Genomic DNA, 20,543 nt, shown 5'->3' with positions numbered 1-20,543 from the left:
AGCTGCAGTGTAGATGTGACCTAAGTGGAAGTAGGAATCAGAGACCTACATGGAGATGGATGGCCTTCTGCAAAGATAACTATGGTCCATGCAGTTGTGGGTGGGTTTCCTAGCGGGTCAGCTGGCCTTAGCCACATTCTACTCTTGGCCCAAACACCAGCTCCTATGGGATTATTTGCCTTTCATTCATGGGCCCTGCTCCTGGAGTAGGTGTTCATGTTTTACCCTCCTGCCAGAGAGCATTGCAGGGCCCCGCTATCTGTTTGACCCAACGACTTATGGGAAAGGTATATTGCATTAAAGTGCCATAGTTGGACATTTTTGACTGCACTTCTTAAACTGCTCTGCTAAAAATTCAGAATACCAGGCATCTTTGAGCCCTTAATACAGGACATCCCTATAAAATTGTTCTGTTTTATATTTGTAGCTGTTTATGGAGCCTTTGTGTTCAAGCTTTCAGTTGACTATGTTGTGCTTTAACAAACGCACATAAGTTTGTGCTTGCTGACTCTCCCTTCTGAAAATGTGGGTAACATGTTAAATCATTCACACAGCCTTTTGTCTTGCTATCAGATGTATGTAAGCAATATGCACTCAAACCAATAACCAAACAGGCTGTCATAAGGAAAGGCACTAGGATAAAAAAACTGAGTGAACTTGTGGGGCTTTTTCCTCTTCTGTATTTAGGATGGGGGCGTAAAAAAATAAAAATCTGTACTTATCTAGATGCATCACTTTGCATAACTATTTGTCATTGGTTCTTCTGTTGTCCTGTTGTAAATACAGCATTATTTTACTTGGTGAATGTACGTTTAACACACACACACTGTGATAACTTTTTGTCGCCTGTGAACTGAAGCCACCACAATGTTCCTTAAAAAGTATTGGCCACTGAATGAGAACAGCAAGTTTGAGCACAGGTTAATGCCATTTCCTTATGCCAGATTAAATGATTTTTTTTAAACTCTTAATGAGGTGTGATAACTGTATCAAGCAGTTAAATCAGAGGAATAAGGCTTTACAAAGATAAGGGCTTTTTGCTGAGCAATTGGGTTTTTCCACCTATTCTCTGAAACGTTTTTCATGTTCCTATTTATAAAAATGACTACTCTTCATTTGGTGTATGACCCTTTAAAAAAAGCAACAAAAAAAACCTAGAAATGCTAAAACCAGCTTCGTGACTCTTCAGAAGCAGTTGCAGTCCTTGGACCAGATTTTGATCTTGGTTACATCCCTGTAAATATAATTGATTAGAGTGACTCTGGGCTTACACCAGAGTAACTGATATCCAAGTCTGGCCAACTTTTTAAACTTTGTTTCTCTTTCAGCTACATAGAAACAAAGGTTTTGCACCTGGGAGGAAAATGTTCACTTACTATTTAGAGCAATTTTTCAAGCCACCATCTCCCAGCAGTTCTGACTTGTAAAGGTCAATATGACTGAGGTTTTTGGAGAGGGAGAAACTGACCACAATGACTTCGGCATGTGTTTTACCTCACATTGGAGCAATCGAAGTTCTTTTGAGATTTGATGTGGTTATGGGTGGATATTGGCTTGCAATTTTTTTTCTTTTCTTTACAGAGATAATTGATCAAGAAAAAGGGAGAACAGCTCTTTAGGAATCGGGTAGGTCTACATGCTGCCTACCCTACTTTAAAAAAAAAAAGAGAGAGAGAGGATTAAATATAGCATTTAAATGTAGAGAAGGAAGGACACTAATTGCTGCTAATATTGGTAGCTGACTGTCAAAACTCTGAGCATAGTTTGGAGATGAAAGTACTGGTAAGGAATACTTTATTTGTTATATAATGCAAAAGTGCAAACTCCAGATGAAGAGTTACATGTTTGCCAATAAAATAGTGCTGAATTTCAACTCCAAGATCCATTCACCATCCCTCTGAAAAAAGAAAAGGAGTACTTGTGGCACCTTAGAGACTAACAAATTTATTTGAGCATAAGCTTTTGTGATGCATCTGATGAAGTGAGCTGTAGTTCACGAAAGCTTATGCTCAAATAAATTTGTTAGTCTGTAAGGTGCCACAAGTACTCCTTTTCTTTTTGCGAATACAGACTAACACGGCTGCTACTCTGACACCTGTCATCCTTCTAAAAGGAATTCTCCCTGGCCTGTCTGCTGTAAACAGAACCCTGTTCATCTGTAAAATGTATGTTAAGGTTGGGATGGGAGCCAGATGTAATCCTTTGGGTATTTGATAACTCAGTGCTTCCTACAAGAGTTTTATTATCTAAACTAGATTAATAATTTAATCAAAACTGGTAGGTAGGGCCTGCAGTGGAAATAGTTCAGCCTGCTCATCTCTTGTGAAGTTTAATCCTGGTTTATTAAAAGGTATCCTTCCTCCTGTTCTCCCTTTACATGAGAACTGTTTTTTTCCCTGTACACTTATGTGTCTCTATGTATTGGCAAGCAAGCTGTAGAAAACTGTTCTCGAGCACTAAGGAATCTCTGCTTCAAAGAGCACTTCAGTTAGGACTGAAGCTAGCTGCCTAACTGAGACTTTAAACTAAAATTCAGCACTGACTGACTTATTCTGTTCAAAACATAATTCTTCGGCTTTTTAAAATTTGAGTAAGGTTTAAAGGAAAATTAGTCCTTTACATATGATTCTTTACACTGTGCTGTTTTATATGCTTCATGTAATAGTCGTATACGTTTGAAACTGTGGTCCCCATAAATCATATTTATCGTACACTTTTTCTTTGCCACATATCCATCTCTGCCAAAGCTACTAACATTCCAAACTACAGAGTATCTTAGACATCATTTTAAGAGTATTCTATTAGTCTGTGCAAGAGGGGTATTTTCAGTCAGTTTAAGGTGAGATCTCCTGATCCAGTATGACTAAAAGTGATTTTCTTACCATTAGATTAAAATCCCCTTTTTTGTTAATAGGATAAGGCTTTTCTTTCTGCCCTAGTAGAATGCTAGGTATTAGACAAGTGCATACATTTTCTAACAATCTATTCAAAAACATTATTTTTTAGGTGTCTGAAATTTCTTAAATTTTCTGAAGCCTGTACAGTTGAATCATAGTAATTGAAGCACCTGTCTTTACAGTGGGAGGCTATGAAAAAGTATCAGTGAAGTTTTATTTTAAAATACTGTAATCCCCTCAATTTCTAAAGGAGTTATGTAAAAGGTGTCGCATATGTAGAATCCTAAATGGGGTAATATGAAAGCTTACATGATGGGCTTGCTTGGATGGATATGCATCACTTCCTTACTACTGCATTTGAGCAATGATTCATGCCACTTAAATCCATTCACCAGATTCATGCAATTTAAAATAAAAAGAAAAGGAGTACTTGTGGCACCTTAGAGACTAACCAATTTATTTGAGCATAAGCTTTCGTGAGCTACAGCTCACTTCATCGGATCCTCTTTGTGTCATACACATGCCCCGAGACTTTTGTGTTATAAATCAAAATGTTCATTGTCAGGGGAGGGACTTTTTAAATATACTTGGCTCAAGGGTGGCCAATCCTTGCCCAGGTGAGGGATTTATTAACAACTTGCCAGCAGTCTGAGGGCCACATCCAGTTTGTGGAGCAGATGGCTGTCTGGCTTGTCTTTAAATACAAAGTATAAGTGCAAAGTAGACAGTACGTAACAGCATATGATGATCCACCTTGATATTGAGACTGCTTGCCTCAAGATGGAGTGTTTCCTGTTGGTACATGTAGTTTCTGCATGCCAAGGATCCATCTGAAAGTACAGCTCTTGGAAGTGTGGGGGGAGGGGAAGAGGGCGAGGGTGGAGAGGGAATGGCACCTTGTTGCTCAACAGATCTGATCCTTTTATATGTCATTTACAGAATTTAGCAATAAGTGTATTTACTGCTTTTTACTCCTGTGTTTGGTTTGTAGTGCTTAGATTGAGCTGGATTCTATTAGTCCTTCTTTCAAACACTAATTACAAAATTCCAGTCACCTATGCCACTGAAAGCAATGAACATATGCAGGGCCGTCCTTAAGATTTATGGGGCTCTATGCACGACAGCAACCTGGGCTCGCAAGTGTATAAGGGTGGTCTTTTGAAGGATTTATTTTAAAAACTATGTCTGAAGATCCAAGCATTTAAGGCTAAAGATGAATATCAATTGTGCATCTAAAAATCGATACAAGGAATTCTTAGAGATGTGATTTTATAATCTTCAGCAACACACTGAGATATTTTTAAAGCAAATGTTAAATTAAGGTCCTGTAGACTAACATGTTCTGAGTAAAAATGACAGTAATGCACAACTGTTTTGGTCAGTAAATTCAGAAATTGAGAGTATATACCTGGGGATTGGCAAATGCCTGTTAAATGGCTTCATTACCACTTGAATGGTTCTTTAACAGTTTTAATGTTGTGCTAATAGGTCTGGTGGGCTGGAAGGCTTTTTCACTTTTAAGTACTAGATCCCCTTCAGAGGAAGACTGGCCAGGCTGTAGCAGTGGTGGGAGCCTGCAGGAAGGGTTAGAACAGGGATAGGAAGAGGTAGGAGGCTGGACACTAAGACCCAGGGGTACCCCAAATTTTCAGGTGCCTTACGCAGCTATGTATACTGCATATGCCTAAAGACGGCCCTGAACATATGCAGGTGTCATAAAGGGTCTTTTCTGGTCTGCAGGACACTTTATTGGGGATAGAGTAGGAGAAGGAAGGAACCCAGCTTGAGTCTCAGATCCCCAGATCAGTTTGCATGGCTAGCAATTAGTAAACTACCTCTTGCAAACCAGGGACATTTGTTAATATCCTTTAAGGAAGCTAAATGTGGAAGCCCACAACACCATTTTTAGTCACTCTTTGGAGCAGAAGTGCTCTTTAAGATGAGAGCAGCACCACTGCTTGAGCTGCACTTGGACCAACAGTGGCATCACAGCTGCCACGACATGAGGAATTTTAAGATCCTTAAAGGGGAAAAAAATGCCAAGCACCAGCTGGTTCAGTTGAAATGAGTATGAGATGCAGGTGCTTGATGCTTCTGGAAATCAGACTCTTAATTTCTTATTAAGCTCTTCTACTTCTCCCTTTTTAAAGTGATTGCTAAAATTGAAGTTCTGTGGGTCTTATGGAGTATATACGTATAAATTGCAAGAAGTCATGCACGTGTATATTAAACTTGATGCACCAAGGTGTAATTGAAAAAAGTGGGAGCCTGTCGTGCAGTGCAATAAATAGATATATATGCATGTAGCAATACTGCCATGTATGGAATCTAACTGGGCTTGGCTTTGCTTTGTTTGTAGTGATGATGGCCAAAGAGAAGCCACCAATAACTGTAGTCGGAGATGTTGGGGGAAGAATCGCCATCATTGTGGTACGAGACTGAAAAAGCAGTGCGGTGGGATCTTTTTCTCCTTCCATCTCTAAATATTTATGTTTCCATGTAGCTGGGATTTCTGTTCTGGAGTAGAAATGACATGACATGATCGTGTCGGGACATGAATGTTCACATTCCATCCTCTCCTCAACTCTCTCCAGCTTTCCTGTGTATCTGAATAGGAAAGACAGACAGACACCCTGTTAGTATCCAGCATTCAGCCCTGTGCCCAAAACATGGGGATGTGGACCCTCAAATTTTCCTGCCCAGTTACACCAGAACCCAAAAATAAATACCTCAGAATGGAAATCACTTGCCGCTGGTCTCCTTTCACCCTTCTGAACTGCTGTTGAGATGGGTGGCATGGGGTTTTGGTATCATAGAGAGGATGGATAGTCTTCTCCTTTAGATACAAGACTGAAAGTCCAAGACCCTTCTGGGTTCTCGTCCCATTTTTGCCACAAACGTCCTGTCTGATCTTGAGTAAGTCAGAATCTCAGTGCCTCGCATTTCCCTTTCTTTAAAATGGGACTCCTATATCTCACATTGGGGCTGAGATTTAAATCATTGTATGAGAGGCACTCAGATACTACAGTGGTAAGAACTATAGAAATATCAGCAAATAAATAAAATTACATTAATTATCAGAGCTGGTGTATAAACGATCTTCAGCAGTAGTCAAGGTAGACCCTAACTTCCTCGAATATATATGGATTCTGCTGCTAGAGATGTGAAGAGATCAAAGTCTGTCTTCTTTCAAGTGGTAACTTCCTGGTTCTGATTGTGGGGTTTGTGTTTCTCTCAGGATGATATTATTGATGATGTGGAAAGCTTTGTAGCAGCTGCAGAAATCCTGAAAGAGCGTGGTGCTTACAAGATTTTTGTGATGGCCACTCATGGAATCTTATCTGCAGATGCACCCCGTCTAATCGAGGAATCTGCAGTTGATGAGGTATGTCACTGCTGCTTGTCTTGTGGAGATTGGAAAAGGTTGGATGGTGGCCACATGGATTCACACACTAGCTTTTTGCCTCTAGACAGCAAGGTTCCAGTCGGTTTTAGGTCACAATTGTAAAATGACTTTCATCACAGACTGTTACCTAGTAAAAATTGTTCCTCAACCAACCAACATACAATTCAGCATGCAATTAATGTTACCTATTCTGACTGGGACTGGGTTTGGGATGATTTTTTCAAAGCTTTATTTGGGTTAAGTTTAGCCTCTGCTTGCACTGAATAGCTTTTACCTGTGACTAATGCTCATTTTTCCATGAGTGAAACAATTAATCAAATGTACATATATTTATGAGAGGACAATAAAGCTGGCCTTCGCTAGATGACAAAGATCCAGGAGTGAGTGTAATGGGGACGTTAAATGAGGCTTCTAATATAGTTATCAGAAATGGGTTGTTATCCATTTTTGAGAATGGAAAATCTCATTTAACTCAGAGGCATATGGCCACTTAAGAGTCTGTCCTCTATGTAGATTTCCCATCTACATATAAACTTAACACCTATCTGGATGGAGGGTCTAAAGCACAGCCACCATTGGAAATTATGCTGAGTTACCTTAGTAAAGGAGCCTTTGGCACCAGACACTCTGGGAGAGAAACTCTGTTTAGGAGACAGTCCCGCTCTGAATTTTATGGCATTTGTTTTAATAGCCACACTTCTCCAAAGGGCAGACTTCACCTATTTTATTGGTACAGTGACCTAGATTATGTCTGCATCCTTTGCTATCCTCTAGCAAAACCATTCACATGGATGCTTCTCCATCACATCCCATGTGCATGTGTTTGCTTTCCTATAATATTTATTTTACTTTTCTCTGCCTCTCCTGTCTGCCCATGGACTTTGTGGGGCATTATTGGATCAAGCCATCAAATATTCCACCCTGAGTGGTCGAGAACCTGTGATGTAATCAGACTTGCTAGTCCACGTGGAGGAACTTCATGCAGAGCATCACTGATGTTGGCCCTTTCTTCAAATGGTCAGCCTTGCAAGATCTGTCATTTCAATCATGTAATATTAGTGATACTTACACCTGCCCCAAGTCCTCTAACTACCCAGAGAAACTTCAGATACACCTGATTTTCAGAGTTATTCTTAGGTAGCTGTTAAATCTGAATTGATGTGTTGGTAGCACTTTTAATGTTCTTTCCTTTCTATCTCGCCGCAGGTGGTGGTGACCAACACAGTTCCTCATGAAGTTCAGAAGCTGCAATGCCCCAAAATAAAGACTGTGGATATCAGTTTGATCCTCTCTGAAGCCATCCGACGAATCCACAATGGGGAGTCCATGGCTTATCTCTTCCGCAACATCACCGTGGATGACTAGATTGCAATGTTGCCCTTGTCCTGGGTTTCCTGAAGAGAAGGGAGAAGGAAGTGTGCATGAAAATGCAATGCCATAAATTATAGACATAACACAACTGTTTCTTCTGCTAGGGGGAAGGTGTAGGATGTTTAAGGACTGAAGCCACGGGATTGAATAGCAAAAGTAAAATTGAACAGCCCTGATACCTGATACAGCCTCTTCTGTTCACCTTGCAGGGAGGATTACATTTTAGTTCTGATCAGGAAATAGGCTTTGAATTGTAAGTAAAAATTGCCTGAGAGCTATTTAGTGTCTGCCTCTCACCCTTTAAAACAAAGCTGTAGCCTCATGAGAGGGGAATCTGGAAGTCTTGTTGCCGCACATGGACTGATGAAGTAAGGATTTTCATGCTGCTTCTAGTCTATGAATTGACTATAGAATACAGAAGGGAACATTTCATTTAAGCTGCCTGGGCAAGTAGGGTGCTGCCTGTAGTGTTGATGTGCAGAAACCCCCGTGCCAACTTTTGTAGCCTTTTCTAATTTCATTTGTTCAGCATAGGTTTATTTTTATGAAATTATTGGCTGTAAGTATGTTCAACAGTGGCAGCCTAGAATGACCCAGGGGCAGCTAAATCCTTAAATAAATTAGATTTGTAGGTCTTTGTAACAACTTAAATATATTTATCTCAGCAGGAGTGGAAACCTAGTAGTAGAATATGTCAACCTTTATATCTATAGCCTTGGATTCTTGTCACAACTCCGTGAATTTGATCCTTGTTGGAACACCTGTCTACATTGAAAATTAAGCACAATTTGTGATTTTTGGCTGTTGGCTCAGAAGTTGATGTACCCTGGCAGAATTGTATGGGGGAAACTTTGCATGTCTGCCTCAAAGATGACTATACTTCCTGAAATTCTAATGTTCAAGCAGCTAAAAAGCATAGGATTTTTATTTTGGACCTTTTCCCTGTGGACAGCTGCCATTTTGGTCTGTTATTGTAAATATGTTAAATACATTTCCGGGGCAGCCCTATAAAGTAAAAGAAAATGTAGATGCTTTAAAACTGCTTTCTGCAACAGACAGGCCTTGTTGCTTTTTTTCCAAGTGACAAAAATCCTTGGCTGTTGGCAAGGAGAATATGGCTGGGAAAGCAATCCTAGTGAATTGTGATGAGTTTTGCTGGGCTGTAATAAGATCCCAGGGCATATTCCAAAAACATCCGCCATGTAGGAGGACAGGTCAATATGCATGCCACCAAAACCTAGAATATTTTCAACTTGGCTCTGTGATCAATAGTTTGAGGCTATTGCTTGGGAGAGGACAGTGCAGATTGATTGCTCTGTCCAACAGGGGGTTTGTTTTACAGTATTACTTGCCCTTCAACTTCTACCTACATATTTCACTCCCACCTCAATGTACAACAAATTCTAAAAGTGTCAAAGAGCATACGTTGATGCTGGGAGTCCAGGAAGAGCCTTGAATGTTCAGCAAACAAAAAGTCCTCAGTAGAGTGAAGTGCATGTTATAGAACTAGCTTCCTATCTCATAGCCACTGAGCATGTATGGAACTATGGATTCAGGAGGACCTTGTCTTCTCTCTGGAATCCAGCTGCTGATCTGTACCTCCAGACTGAATCTTCTTGTAAGCAATATACGGGACTCTTCTTAATTTAGTGGCTTTGTTCAATGGAGTATAAAAAATGGACATTTTTATACTCCATTACCATGACTTTATGTATGTGACTCCTCAGGGCTGCTGCCAGTTATATTTTAACATGGTACCGTACTTTTAAGTATTACTGAAGGGACTGACTGACAAGCATGTATGTGAAGAAATCATAAATACTCATGTCCCCTTGTTCTTAATTTGTACTAGGCTACAACTGTTCATAGTGATAGCCAGTTTTACAAACATGAGAACATTCTCTCCTCATATTCCTTTTTAATTACTTTAAGGTAGACCCTATCCCGGGTGAAGTGGCCCAGTTCATTAGTCTGCTACCCTCTTGCCTCAGATTAGTCTCTGTTCAAATCTTGTTGTGGGACACAAGTCAGAATGAATTTGGTTGGGCCATAGTCCCAAATCGTTCACATAACAAAATCCCCAACCAGTTTGGCCCAATTGGCAGCCTGTGCTCACAGGGCCCAAAATTGCAATGAGAGAGATTAAAAATCAGATTAAAATGCATCAGAAGAGCTATGTGGAAGCTTGCAGTGCATCTGCCTGAACTACAGCTGGCTTGGCATTGAACTTGCTGGGTTTTTTTTTTCTTTCTTTCATGGAATCCAGCCCTGGTGGCTGTCATCATTACAGGGTGTGCTGTCAGGTTCTTTTTTTTAGATGAAGGCCTCTCCCACCCAGTTTCCTCTGCCTTTTGGAAGACTTGATTATCTTTATGGCTTTGCCAGTTATGAGAGTTGGGGTATAGGGGGCCTTGTAGGATTTAGTTTCTTATAGCAGTGGTGCCATTCAGAAAGTCTTGGTCTATCTGCCCATGTCATCTCTTTTCCCATCCCATCTCCCATTTCCTGTGTTCTCTCTCTCTAACTCAGTTCTGATATTCAAAAGCAATAAATTTAGATTTCCTGTTTAGGTTTTAAACTCCTGAAAATTTAAATGTTCTATTCTTGTAAAACAGAAAATTGGCATATTCTTTTCTCAACCCACCATCTGCCACCTTTCTCAGAACTTATCTTGGCTGAGAGTGCCTGACTGGGGGAAGAGGTTAATGATCTAAATAGCTACATGATGGGATTACTTTGAGAGTTGATTTTAAGGGGGGGGAAAGAATTCTCGTTTGTTTGCTGATAGATCACTTAGGTTCTAAACAGTCTTCCCAAGATTCTTGGAGTATTTTACTTTTGAGAATTATTTAGCAGCATGTATAAAATATATACATTTATGATCCCCTCCTACATTTTACCACATTGACATGGCTTTTTACTTCAGGATGTCATGGAATTCCTAGAAGTCAATTTAGTAATGTGTTTAGCATCCACTTTCTGAACCCACCCTCAGCTGAGGCCATAGGAAGAGTGAAGATTCTTCATGCTCTTGTTTGATGTCTCAGAAAAAGGAGAGAAGCTCAGTTTAAATTGCACAGTACTGGAGAGGAAGCAGTTTAAACTGAGCTTCTGTTATCTCCCAAACTTTCAAAATGGTCTTGGTGACTTATAAATGTCTGCTTTCTGCACATGGCTTAAGTCTCCGTTAGGGCTGTAGTTTGATAATCTCTAACAAAGAGCCTTTCCAAATTGAATCTCTCGGTGTGCAAGTTGCTTTAAAACTATACTTATGTCTTTGCAGTCTGAATTGAAGTGAGTAAAGGACACAGGAGAAAGTAATGAAAGCCCTGGGGCACCTCTTTCTTGCAGATGTATTTATGTTCATGCATTTTTCCTGTCCAGGGCAGAGTGAAAACAGCTGTGTGGTTGGCATATGTGTATAGCGTTCATAAAATCTGCTTGATCTAGATTATGCTGTTAGCTAATTTCTTTGGAAAAAGGGACATGAGCGCTCATGCCTGTGTCTGTTAGAAAGCCGTAGAGGAATCCCAGAGTGGATGCTAATAAACTCTACATTTTCAACTGAGTGTTTCTCTGAAATTTATTGCAAAAAGCACTCCAATGGCCCAGACACAAGCCTGCTGAATGTGCACAGTATCACTATTTGCATTGGTTCCATTGCACATTTCTTGGTCCTTTAGCTCTGTGACACAAGAAGCTTATGATCACCATTAGAGCTCCTTTGAGCTGCTGTTCCTGTTTAAAGGCAGATCATAGTGCAAAGCAATGGGGACGACTCTTACAAAGCAAAATATTCAATAACAGATCAAATTCAGGAAGACTATAGCATATATCCCTTACTAAATTTCATGGTCACAGCTGTCTAATCCTCTACAGGGTCAAAGTCCAGTTAACTTATTTTAAGTCAGTAGGGTGGAAAGTATTTTCTACGTCTTTTGTGCCTTTGCAAAGAACTGTACTGCCCTCCTTGCAGATGGTGCCTGTATTAAGTCATCTGTGCTAGCATGTATAATGCCTGTCAAATAACTGAAATTTATTTCGGTCATGGCTTTTCTTTTTGATCCTAGAGCAAGGAATTCTGCCTGAGGTTTGAGCCTCCAGCCAATCAAATGTCTTAATGTTTATGCTGGATGAGCTGCCCGAGATGGAAACTGGCCTCTGCTACAGCAACAACAGCATTAGTAGAGACAGTTGCAGTTCAGGGTTTGTCACCTTCCTTGCCTCTGACAAAAGGTGCTAATTTTTAATCACTACATACAACCATGCAGATAAGCCTGGCTGAGTCATGTGGGCATGATTCTGAACCCTTTGCTTGCACTGAGTAGTGTTCACTCAAGCAATAGTCCCTTTGACTTGAACAGGGAGCATTCAAAAGTTCAGTATACATAATGGATTGCAGAACAAGGCTCTCTAATGGTACAGCAGCATGGCAAGCAGAAACCTACGGTAGCAAGTCTGAGCCTGGGGCTATGCACCCAGGCTCCTGCTATGGTGTTAAAAATTGCTGTATAGACACATGGGCTCTGAAGAGCATCACATGAGCTGGAGTCTGTAGACCCATCTCTGAGACTTCCTTGCTGTAGATCAGGGGTAGGCAACCTATGGCACACGTGCCAAAGGCGGCACACAAGTTGATTTTCAGTGGCGCTCACACTGCCCGGGTCCTGGCCACCGGTCCAGGGGGGCTCTGCATTTTAATTTTAAATGAAGTTTCTTAAACATTTTAAAAACATTATTTACTATACATACAATAGTTTAGTTATATATTATAGACTTATAGAAAGAGACATTCTAAAAAAGTTAAAATGTATTACTGGCACGCAAACCCTTAAATTAGCGTGAATAAATGAAGACTCGGCACACCACTTCTGAAAGGTTGCCGACTCCTGCTATAGATTCACACCTTGGCTGGCTATGCACTAACTCGCCGTGTAGACAAGCCCTAAAAGTTAGTTACCCCAGGGACTACATGCCACTTAAACTTTTAATACAGATGTTACGTGGTGCAAAGGGCCCTGGGTGGCTTCTTTGCACTAGGTTAAACTTCACCCTAATGTTGACAATCACTTCTGTACTTTTATTTTGATTTCATTGCTAGTAATAAGCCTTTCCTGTACCTGCATGTCTATTGGAAAGGTGGGTAGCTTTGAGTAATTTCCATAAATGTATGCAGGAAAAAAACTCATGAGGGTGAATGCATATGGCTTATACTATACTATGCTAAGGCTTGTGTAACCTCCTGCTGTAGAGCTATAAGTTAAGCTGATATGGCATGATCCTGCATTTGTTAGGGCATCTGGGTTAGGAGCCTTAAGCCTTTTCCATTTTTAAAGGGGACGGGGGGAATATGTTTTCCTTTGAACAAGACTTGGCTACTGCTCTCTCCTACTAATGGTCATCCTTGAGAACTTCCAGTTCAGTGACTAAGCAAATACCAAGACCATGGAGGGGAGAAGGGAAGGAGCTCACTGCAGTAATTCTCCCTGTTATAAAAGGGGCTTTGTTTAAATGAGTGCAGTAGCAGAGGAGCCTGCCTTGGGTTTGTCTCCACAGCCAGCTCTGTAGTATATGGAAGTGGTGAGCCTGAACCTTCGGGAGAGGAAACCTGGCTTATTTTAGTTTTTATTAAGGCATGGCAATAGTGATGCCTAGAACAGAGTCTGATATTTGGGAAGGTGATAGAAGCACTATTTTATCTCCACAAGCTTTGTGCATGGTCCCTGAACACCTGTTTCTGCTAAAATTACCATGATAAATGACAGTTTCAGAGGGTAGCCGTGTTAGTCTGTATCAGAAAAAATAACGAGGAGTCTTTGTGGCACCTTAGAGACTCTCAAATTTATTTGGGCATAAGCTTTTGTGGGCTAAAACCCACTTCATCACTCCAATTTTCACTCCATGCATCTGATGAAGTGGGTTTTAGCCCACAAAAGCTTATGCCCAAATAAATTTGTAAGTCTGTCTAAGGTGCCATGATAAATGAGTGATATTGATGCTCAAATTGTTGTCTTTTAAACTACAGAATTAATGCCTTCTTCAGAGGGAGGTACTTACTTATTTCTATAAACTGCACCAAGAGGCCCCAATCAGGAGTCATGGTTTTGTTGCATTTGGCACAGTATAAGTAGTAAAGAGGCTGTCCTAAAGTTCTTATGATCTTGGTTAATGACAAGATGCCACAGGTGCATGAAACAAATGGCGGTGGGTGGGGTACTGGAGGATGAGGCAACAATATGAGCATGACCAGCTGTGCCTGCAATGCAGCTCTTTGCCTGCCTAGCCACCAAATGGCAGTAAGGAGACTTTGCTGTGCCTGCAGATCTACTGCATGGAGGATGTGCAGAAAAAACAACACTGTAGGGCTCAGGGGTGTGATTTGTGCTCACTGTTACCATGTGCTAAGGCATAGGCAAGTGGCAGAAGTCTGAAGTCACCTTCCAAGTGATTGTTCCAGGGAGGTTGGTTTCCGTCTTAGGAAGAGGACTTGGTGTTGGATGACTGGGAAGTTTTTCTACAAACAGCAATGCCTGAAAAATGCCTTCTAATGAAAGGGTAAATCGTATAAAAGCAGATGGGCCTATCCCCAAAGTGGTGGTATATGTATTGTGAGCTATCCTTTCAATCTGCCCAGGGAGATCTGCTTGGGGAACTTTTCCTAACTGAAAACCCTGAGTTAATGCTATTTTAATGACTGCACGTTATATGGTCCCTGTCCCAAAGCATTTTATTTTTTACTTCTGTAAAGCAAGTTAAAACGGGACGGCTCATCCTGAGGTTTAGGGCCCTGCACTAAGACTTGTGACTTTGGGCAAGACACTGAATCTCTATACCTCCATTCCCCTTTGGTGAAATGAGGATTGCCTTACCTGTGAGTGCTGTGAGAACCAGTTCATTAACATTAGTGTGGTGCTCAGATATTATCGTGAGGACGGGCCATAGACCCATGGTGACAGTGAAATTCAGATCAAACGGTTGAATCTAGCAAAATCTCGGTTGTAGGGGTGGGAGAGATGTCCAGATGGCTGTTTTTGGCTCAGCCTGTTATAAACCTGCCCATGGGTTTGGAGAGAGTAACACCTGCCCCTCACACACACTCCCCATTAAACTTCAGTTTGCGCTCAAGCACTTCTGCATTGAGGACTAGGTGAGGTTGGTTTTTTAAATATCCTTAGTATAGTCTCATTTGTAGAAAAGATATTAGTTCCTCCTTCTACTTTTCTGCGACCTCTCTGTGCTCTGGATGACCAGTCTTGTTAGAAGAACAGAAAACACAGAAGCCTCGGTATCCCCTGTCCCCTCTCTTTTGGGAGCAGCTGTCGGAACTCAACGTTACTCTACAATGGATGTTCGTAAGTGGGGGTAAGTGCTTTCCCTCACTGAGTATAGACCGTCATGGGGAGATGTTCACCTCCATTTCATGTGGTATGCTGACATCTGCTGGATGTTGAGGCTCTGTCCTATAAAACCCCTGACTTTTTTTTTTTTAAATGCATTGAAAATAATAACCTGGCTGAGATCTATTTTAGCCTGAAGGTCCTTGAGACAGTATGGAATTGAGATTTAAAGAGCACTTCATGTAATACCTCTATGCAGGGGAGTTTCTTAAGCTAGAACCTGGCTGGCTCCTTGCATGTGCAGTAGGGCCAGAATGTTTGGCTTGCATTAATTTCCTAATACTCCATGTGAGTGAGGCTGGAATCTGTGCATCTTTCATTCGGTGTTGAAACTATTGGGTTCTAGTCTTGGGGAAAACAGAAAATGGAAGCCCCTTTCCTATCGGTATTTATGGCCCTAGCTCTGTTAATCCATGTGTACGCAGAATAACAGTTCCCTGCCTTCGGCCTGGGTTGAGCGGTTGTAAAAACACTCATTCTGTCACTACTCCTCAGCCTTGCTCTTACCTAATAACCCAAAGGGACAATGACTCATGAAGACTGTCGTAAGGTTAAAATGACTACAAGTGGGATTGGAGCCAGAAAAATAGCTGGAATGTGTGTGAAAATATTTTTCCCATCGCACTACTAAATGCATCATTTTCACTGTCCAAGAGAATGGCCCTGCTGGAAGAAACTGAACTACACTATCCAGCCTTGTGTGGGAAGGGCCTGAGCCAAAGCTCATGGAAGTCAATAATAAAACTTTAGTTGACTTCAAGTGGTATAGGATCAGGCCTTTACCCTTGGAGGATTCCCATCCAGGGGAAAAACTGTCATGCTGGAGAAAATTGTGCTGGGGTACAAGCACAGAAACACTACCCCTGACTGAGGTTTGGGAGCACTGTCCTAAAAACAGGTGCCAAGTTATAGCTGGTTCAGAACAATAGGGTAACAGTCCTCACAGTGCCTGGGGGGAGGCCATGGCTTCTCTCATAAGAGTAACCCATTAACATCACTGTCCTGGCCAAATTGTAATTTTGGTGATTTCAATCTGTTTACCTAAACTAATATCCTTTGCTTTCAAATGGTTAGTTACAGCATTTACTTCCTGTCCTAAATTGATCTGCCCTGCTAGACAGCTGCTGCGTTCCAGTGCAGAGCTGACTATACTGCAGCAGTGATGAAGTGATATTTTTTACTAGTGTAGAAAATACTTTGAGACAAAATACACAGGTTTGAAGGATGGATACTGATGTGATGCTGTGAATCCTACATGCGTGGCATAATGGAGAAACTCTCAAAGCACATTTTCTGAAAATACAGTATATTCGTCACTCGGCACAAAATTACTGTGGGACTCATTACTATAGGATCTCATAAGGCCAAGAGCTCAGCAACATTCAGAAAAGGACTGGGCATTTATGTGGTACAGGGGCATAGTTACAATATTAAACAACAACAAGATGTTTAAAGAACATATAAACACTTTGAATTTTGGGGTATCAGCCAGCCTCTTGAGGACTAGGAGGAAACTTTCCCTGAGGAAGAGTTAGCCCTACAGTAAGGCGTTAGGGGTTATTTCCTGTGATGTAGCTGGTACTGGCCCCTGTTGGAGACAGTATGTTGGCCTAGATCGGGGATTCTCAATCTTTTTATTTCTGGCACCCCACCACCACCACCATAAAAAGTCCACGGCCCACATGTGCCACAGTAACTGGTTTTCTATGTATAAAAGGCAGGGCTGGAGTTAAGGGGCAGCACCCAGGGCAACTGCCTGGGTCCCCATGCCCCAGAGGCCCCCATGAAGCTACATTGCTCAGGCTTTGGCTTCAGTTTTCTACCCTGGGCCCTAGCAAGTCTAATGCTGGCCGTGCTTGGTGGCCCCACAGGGGGCCTCGGACCACAGTTACTGACTTTCACAATAAGCCAAAAATCAAGCTCCTCCTATTTCAAAAAATGGCCAAAACAAGCTAATCCCTAAGAACCCCATCACTCTGTGACTAGATTCCCCCTGGTGTGCAATCTCAGACTGTGGTGAGCCGGCTGTGCATACCACCTCTCTCCCTCACTTGCCCATCCCACCTCCCCCCCCCCCCCCGGCCCCTGCTTCCCAGGAGCCGATTTAAAAAAAAAAAAAAAAGCTACAAGCCAAAAACTAGCCAACAAGCAACTCACAAGCCAATTAAGCCAAAAACAAGCTCAAGTTTTGAGTTTTTTCCCCCCACAGGTTTGGCATGTCAGCCCTGGACCCCTAGTTGAGAACCACTAGCCTAGCTGAACTGCTGGTCTGACCCAGTCTGGCAATTCCTATTTTAAACAAGGTTTTCATTAATTGGATTTACATTTGCAGAGTTTCTACTCTGCTGCACCTGAGAAACATGCACCAACCTTTGACTTTGATCAAATTAGCTGAGGGTGAGTTGTATGATTACCCACCCCCTCCCCACCCTTAGTTTTTAAAACAGCACACTTTAAGGAGGAAGGGATGGTCTAGTGGTTAATGCACTGACTGGGAGGCAGGAGACTGGGATTTAATTTCCAGCTCTGCCACTGGCTCTCTGTGACCTTGGGGTAGTCACTAACTTCATCTCTCTTTCCCTCTGTTGCCAGTCTTACGCTCATATTTTGTATCCCTTTCTCCCACCTTCTGTCTCTTGTCTTATTAGAGTATAAACTCTTTGAGGCAGAGGCTTTCTAATTGTGTTTGTGTAGTGCCTAGCACAATGGGGTTGGGCTCAGTAAATTCTACTGCAATGGAAAATAATCAAAAAAAAATTAAACATACGGTTTTGCTTGTGTATGAATAACCCTAGCTTATTGACACACCAAGTATTTCTAAAATGAGTGAAAAATAAAATACCTTATACTCTGTTTACTTGCATTTCCCTCAATGTGGGTAATAAGCTGCTGCAGTCACGATAGTCAGGTTCCCAGTGCTGCACCGTCAGGGTTGCAAATGAGCCAGGATTGTGTTTTACTGAGTAACAACTAGCTTCCATTAATTTTTTTTGGGGGGGGAGGAGGGGAATCAGCAGACCAGATTTCTGTTGGTCTTTGATTGTGTGAATTTGTCACAGAAACTGAACGTTGAACCACCTATGAATTTATTGTGGCCTTTTTAAGGCTAGTTCCTTGCCTTTTGTTTTTGCAAGCTCACACCAAGCCCTCTGGGCCGTTCAGGAGGCAGTTCGTATTCAGGAGCCGGTAGGGAGGAGCAGTTCAGGTCTGTGGGTAAAGGCTGGCATGCTCAGCAATTTCAGGCTAAGGTCACCCTCCATAACAGCCTGCTGTGCTGTCCTTAAAATGAGGAGAGGCTGACGAGTTTTACCGAAGGGTGGCCCTGCAGCTGAACCAGCTAGGGCCCTGCTTCCTGCAGCCCCAGCTAGCCCACGCCCGTAGGTGCTGGCAATGGCTTGAAGTGGTTTCCATCATCGACAGGGTTTACAGTTCGGTTTAATGGCTCTCAGTACCCCCCCATTGTACAGCTTGTTCCAGCGCCCCTGCCCACTCCTCCAGAGCCTCTCCACCGCCTACCCAACGCCCCTTCTGTCCTCCAGCTGCCATGGCCCATTCTTCCCAGCTCAGCAGCCAGGCTGCCCCCGCCCCCCCAGCCAACCCATTCCCCGGATTAACTTCCTCCCTACCCATGTGTTTCTGGAGGCAGGCAGAGGCAAAGGCCCACTGCAACCCAGTAGCCCTAGCCTTTCAAATCCGGCCAGGAGTGGGGCCAGGCCAGAATCCAGCCCTTCTCCCTGCCTTTCAGAGCCGCTTCAGTTCAGCCTTGGATTGGGGTGGGGGGGACTACTTCCCCAGGCGCAATGAGCCACAGAACGTCTAGGGGGCGCTGCGTCCCTGCCTAGCAACTCCAGACGCTACAATGTAACTATCAGAACCCGCTGATGTAAACAAAGGCACATGGGCAGCCGCTGTGGCCAATCCGACGGTGGGGCGGTGTGTTCGGTAACCAATGGAAGGGCGAAAGGGGCGGGTTCGAGACCGAGGGTTTGGTGTGTGCCAGTGGAGATGGGTCTGATGGGCTGCCAGTAGCCTGAGCTCTGCTTCTGTCCATAGTCAGGCATGGCAGCGGCAAGCGTCTGAGACAGGGGCATTAGCCCAGGAGGGAGGGGGCGGGGGGCAAGAGCATCAGGCCTAGAGAGGTCGAGGGAAATTTAAGTCAATAAATAAATAACTTTCAAAAGGCCGGGGGGGGGTCCCAGGAAGGAAAATTCCCCCCTGGAAATTGCTATTCGATGGAGTGTGCAGCTGAGCTGGGCTTGTGGGAAGAAGATCGAGCAGCCTGGATTGATTTTAACTGTTTGCTTAGTAACTCGCAAGGTGAAGAAGAGAAACTTATTTGAGCCCATGGGCTCAAGTCATTAGATCTATTTGGGGGGAAAAAAAAACAGCTTTATTTTTGAATGAGAAGGTAACGGCATCAGATACCAGGCAGGAGTTAAAGTCCGGGGGCAATGGCTCTGATCAGCTTGTTGGAATTGGCTGACCTCTCCATAGGGACGCCAGAGATCGGGGTGGTCAATTTTAATGCCCTCCACACTTTGCTCCATGCCATCATTAGACAACTCAACCTGCAGGATGTCAAAACCGAGATGCTTGATGAGAAACCTAAGCCCCCGGAACCTGTGCCTTTGCAGGAGAAAGAGACGAAGGGCCAGTGTGATGCGTCAGAAGACTTCCCCTATGCTGACTTAGAGAAGAAGGTCATTGGGGTGGCTGCTCAGGTGCATGGCATGGAGGCCAAAGTGGTTGGGGTGGCGACTCAGGTGCACGGAGTGGAGGCTCAGGTCCATGGGATAGGGGAACAAGTTCAAGGGCTTGAGAAGCAAATGGCTGCCCTGGAAAAATTGCCTTCTGGAACAGACCTGCTGGAGAGGACCAAGAGCGGCTCTCCAAATGGATCTGCGGTGGCTGACATGTGGCAAATGATGCAGATGAAGAAAAAGATAGAAGCTAATGAGACTGGCATCTCCAAGGTAAATCTTTCCATTCCTTAAGTTGTGAGGAGGCAACATGTCCAGTGGCGAGAACCCAGATCTGAGAATCAGCAAATATATGCTGTAGCCTTGCCTCTGCCACTGACTTGCTGTGCAACTTTGAGCAAGCCACTCACTTTACCCCTTTGTGCCTCAGTTTCCCCACCTAGAAAATTTGGTTAATATTCACCCTTCTAAAGGGTCCTGAGCCATTTGAAAGAAAAGTAGTAGATAATTGCTCTAAGTTCCTTATATAGCACTCATTATCAGACCTGTGTTCTGTATTAGTGGTTGGTGGTATTATTTTATTTATTTTATAGTTTGATATAAATAATTTCCAATAATAAGCAACGACTCCAAATTTGTGCAAAATGACAGTAAATTAGTGTCTGAAGTGAAGGACATTGAGAGGTTAGTGGACCTATGAAAGAAACTAGGAAATCATGACCTGAAGAAGAGCTCGTGTAACTAGAAAGCTTCTCTTTCATCAACAGATGTT

The 20,543-nt window shown here is 42.7% G+C and overlaps 2 protein-coding genes across 6 annotated transcripts in view; both read left to right on the top strand.

Annotated features, from left to right (window-relative positions):
• PRPSAP1 (phosphoribosyl pyrophosphate synthetase associated protein 1) overlaps positions 1-11,242 on the top strand; it is a 42,091-nt gene extending 30,849 nt beyond the window's left edge. For all 5 annotated transcript variants that reach the window (XM_077834484.1, XM_077834483.1, XM_077834482.1 and 2 more), the window contains 3 exons: positions 5,257-5,327; positions 6,136-6,282; positions 7,510-11,242. In XM_077834484.1, the coding sequence (XP_077690610.1) occupies positions 5,257-5,327; positions 6,136-6,282; positions 7,510-7,668 (377 nt within the window). In that variant the 3' untranslated portion in view covers positions 7,669-11,242. The remainder of the gene's footprint in view (positions 1-5,256; positions 5,328-6,135; positions 6,283-7,509) is intronic.
• An 8,280-nt stretch (positions 11,243-19,522) lies between these two features.
• Positions 19,523-20,543, top strand: part of QRICH2 (glutamine rich 2) — a 52,129-nt gene continuing 51,108 nt past the window's right edge. The window contains exon 1 of the mRNA XM_077834017.1: positions 19,523-20,044. Coding sequence (XP_077690143.1) covers positions 19,523-20,044 — 522 coding nt within the window. The remainder of the gene's footprint in view (positions 20,045-20,543) is intronic.

Source organism: Eretmochelys imbricata, chromosome 14, assembly GCF_965152235.1.
Source record: "Eretmochelys imbricata isolate rEreImb1 chromosome 14, rEreImb1.hap1, whole genome shotgun sequence".
NCBI lineage: Eukaryota > Metazoa > Chordata > Testudines > Cheloniidae > Eretmochelys > Eretmochelys imbricata.
Note: the sequence above shows the minus strand (reverse complement) of the source record. Positions and strands in the feature narration are given on the sequence as shown.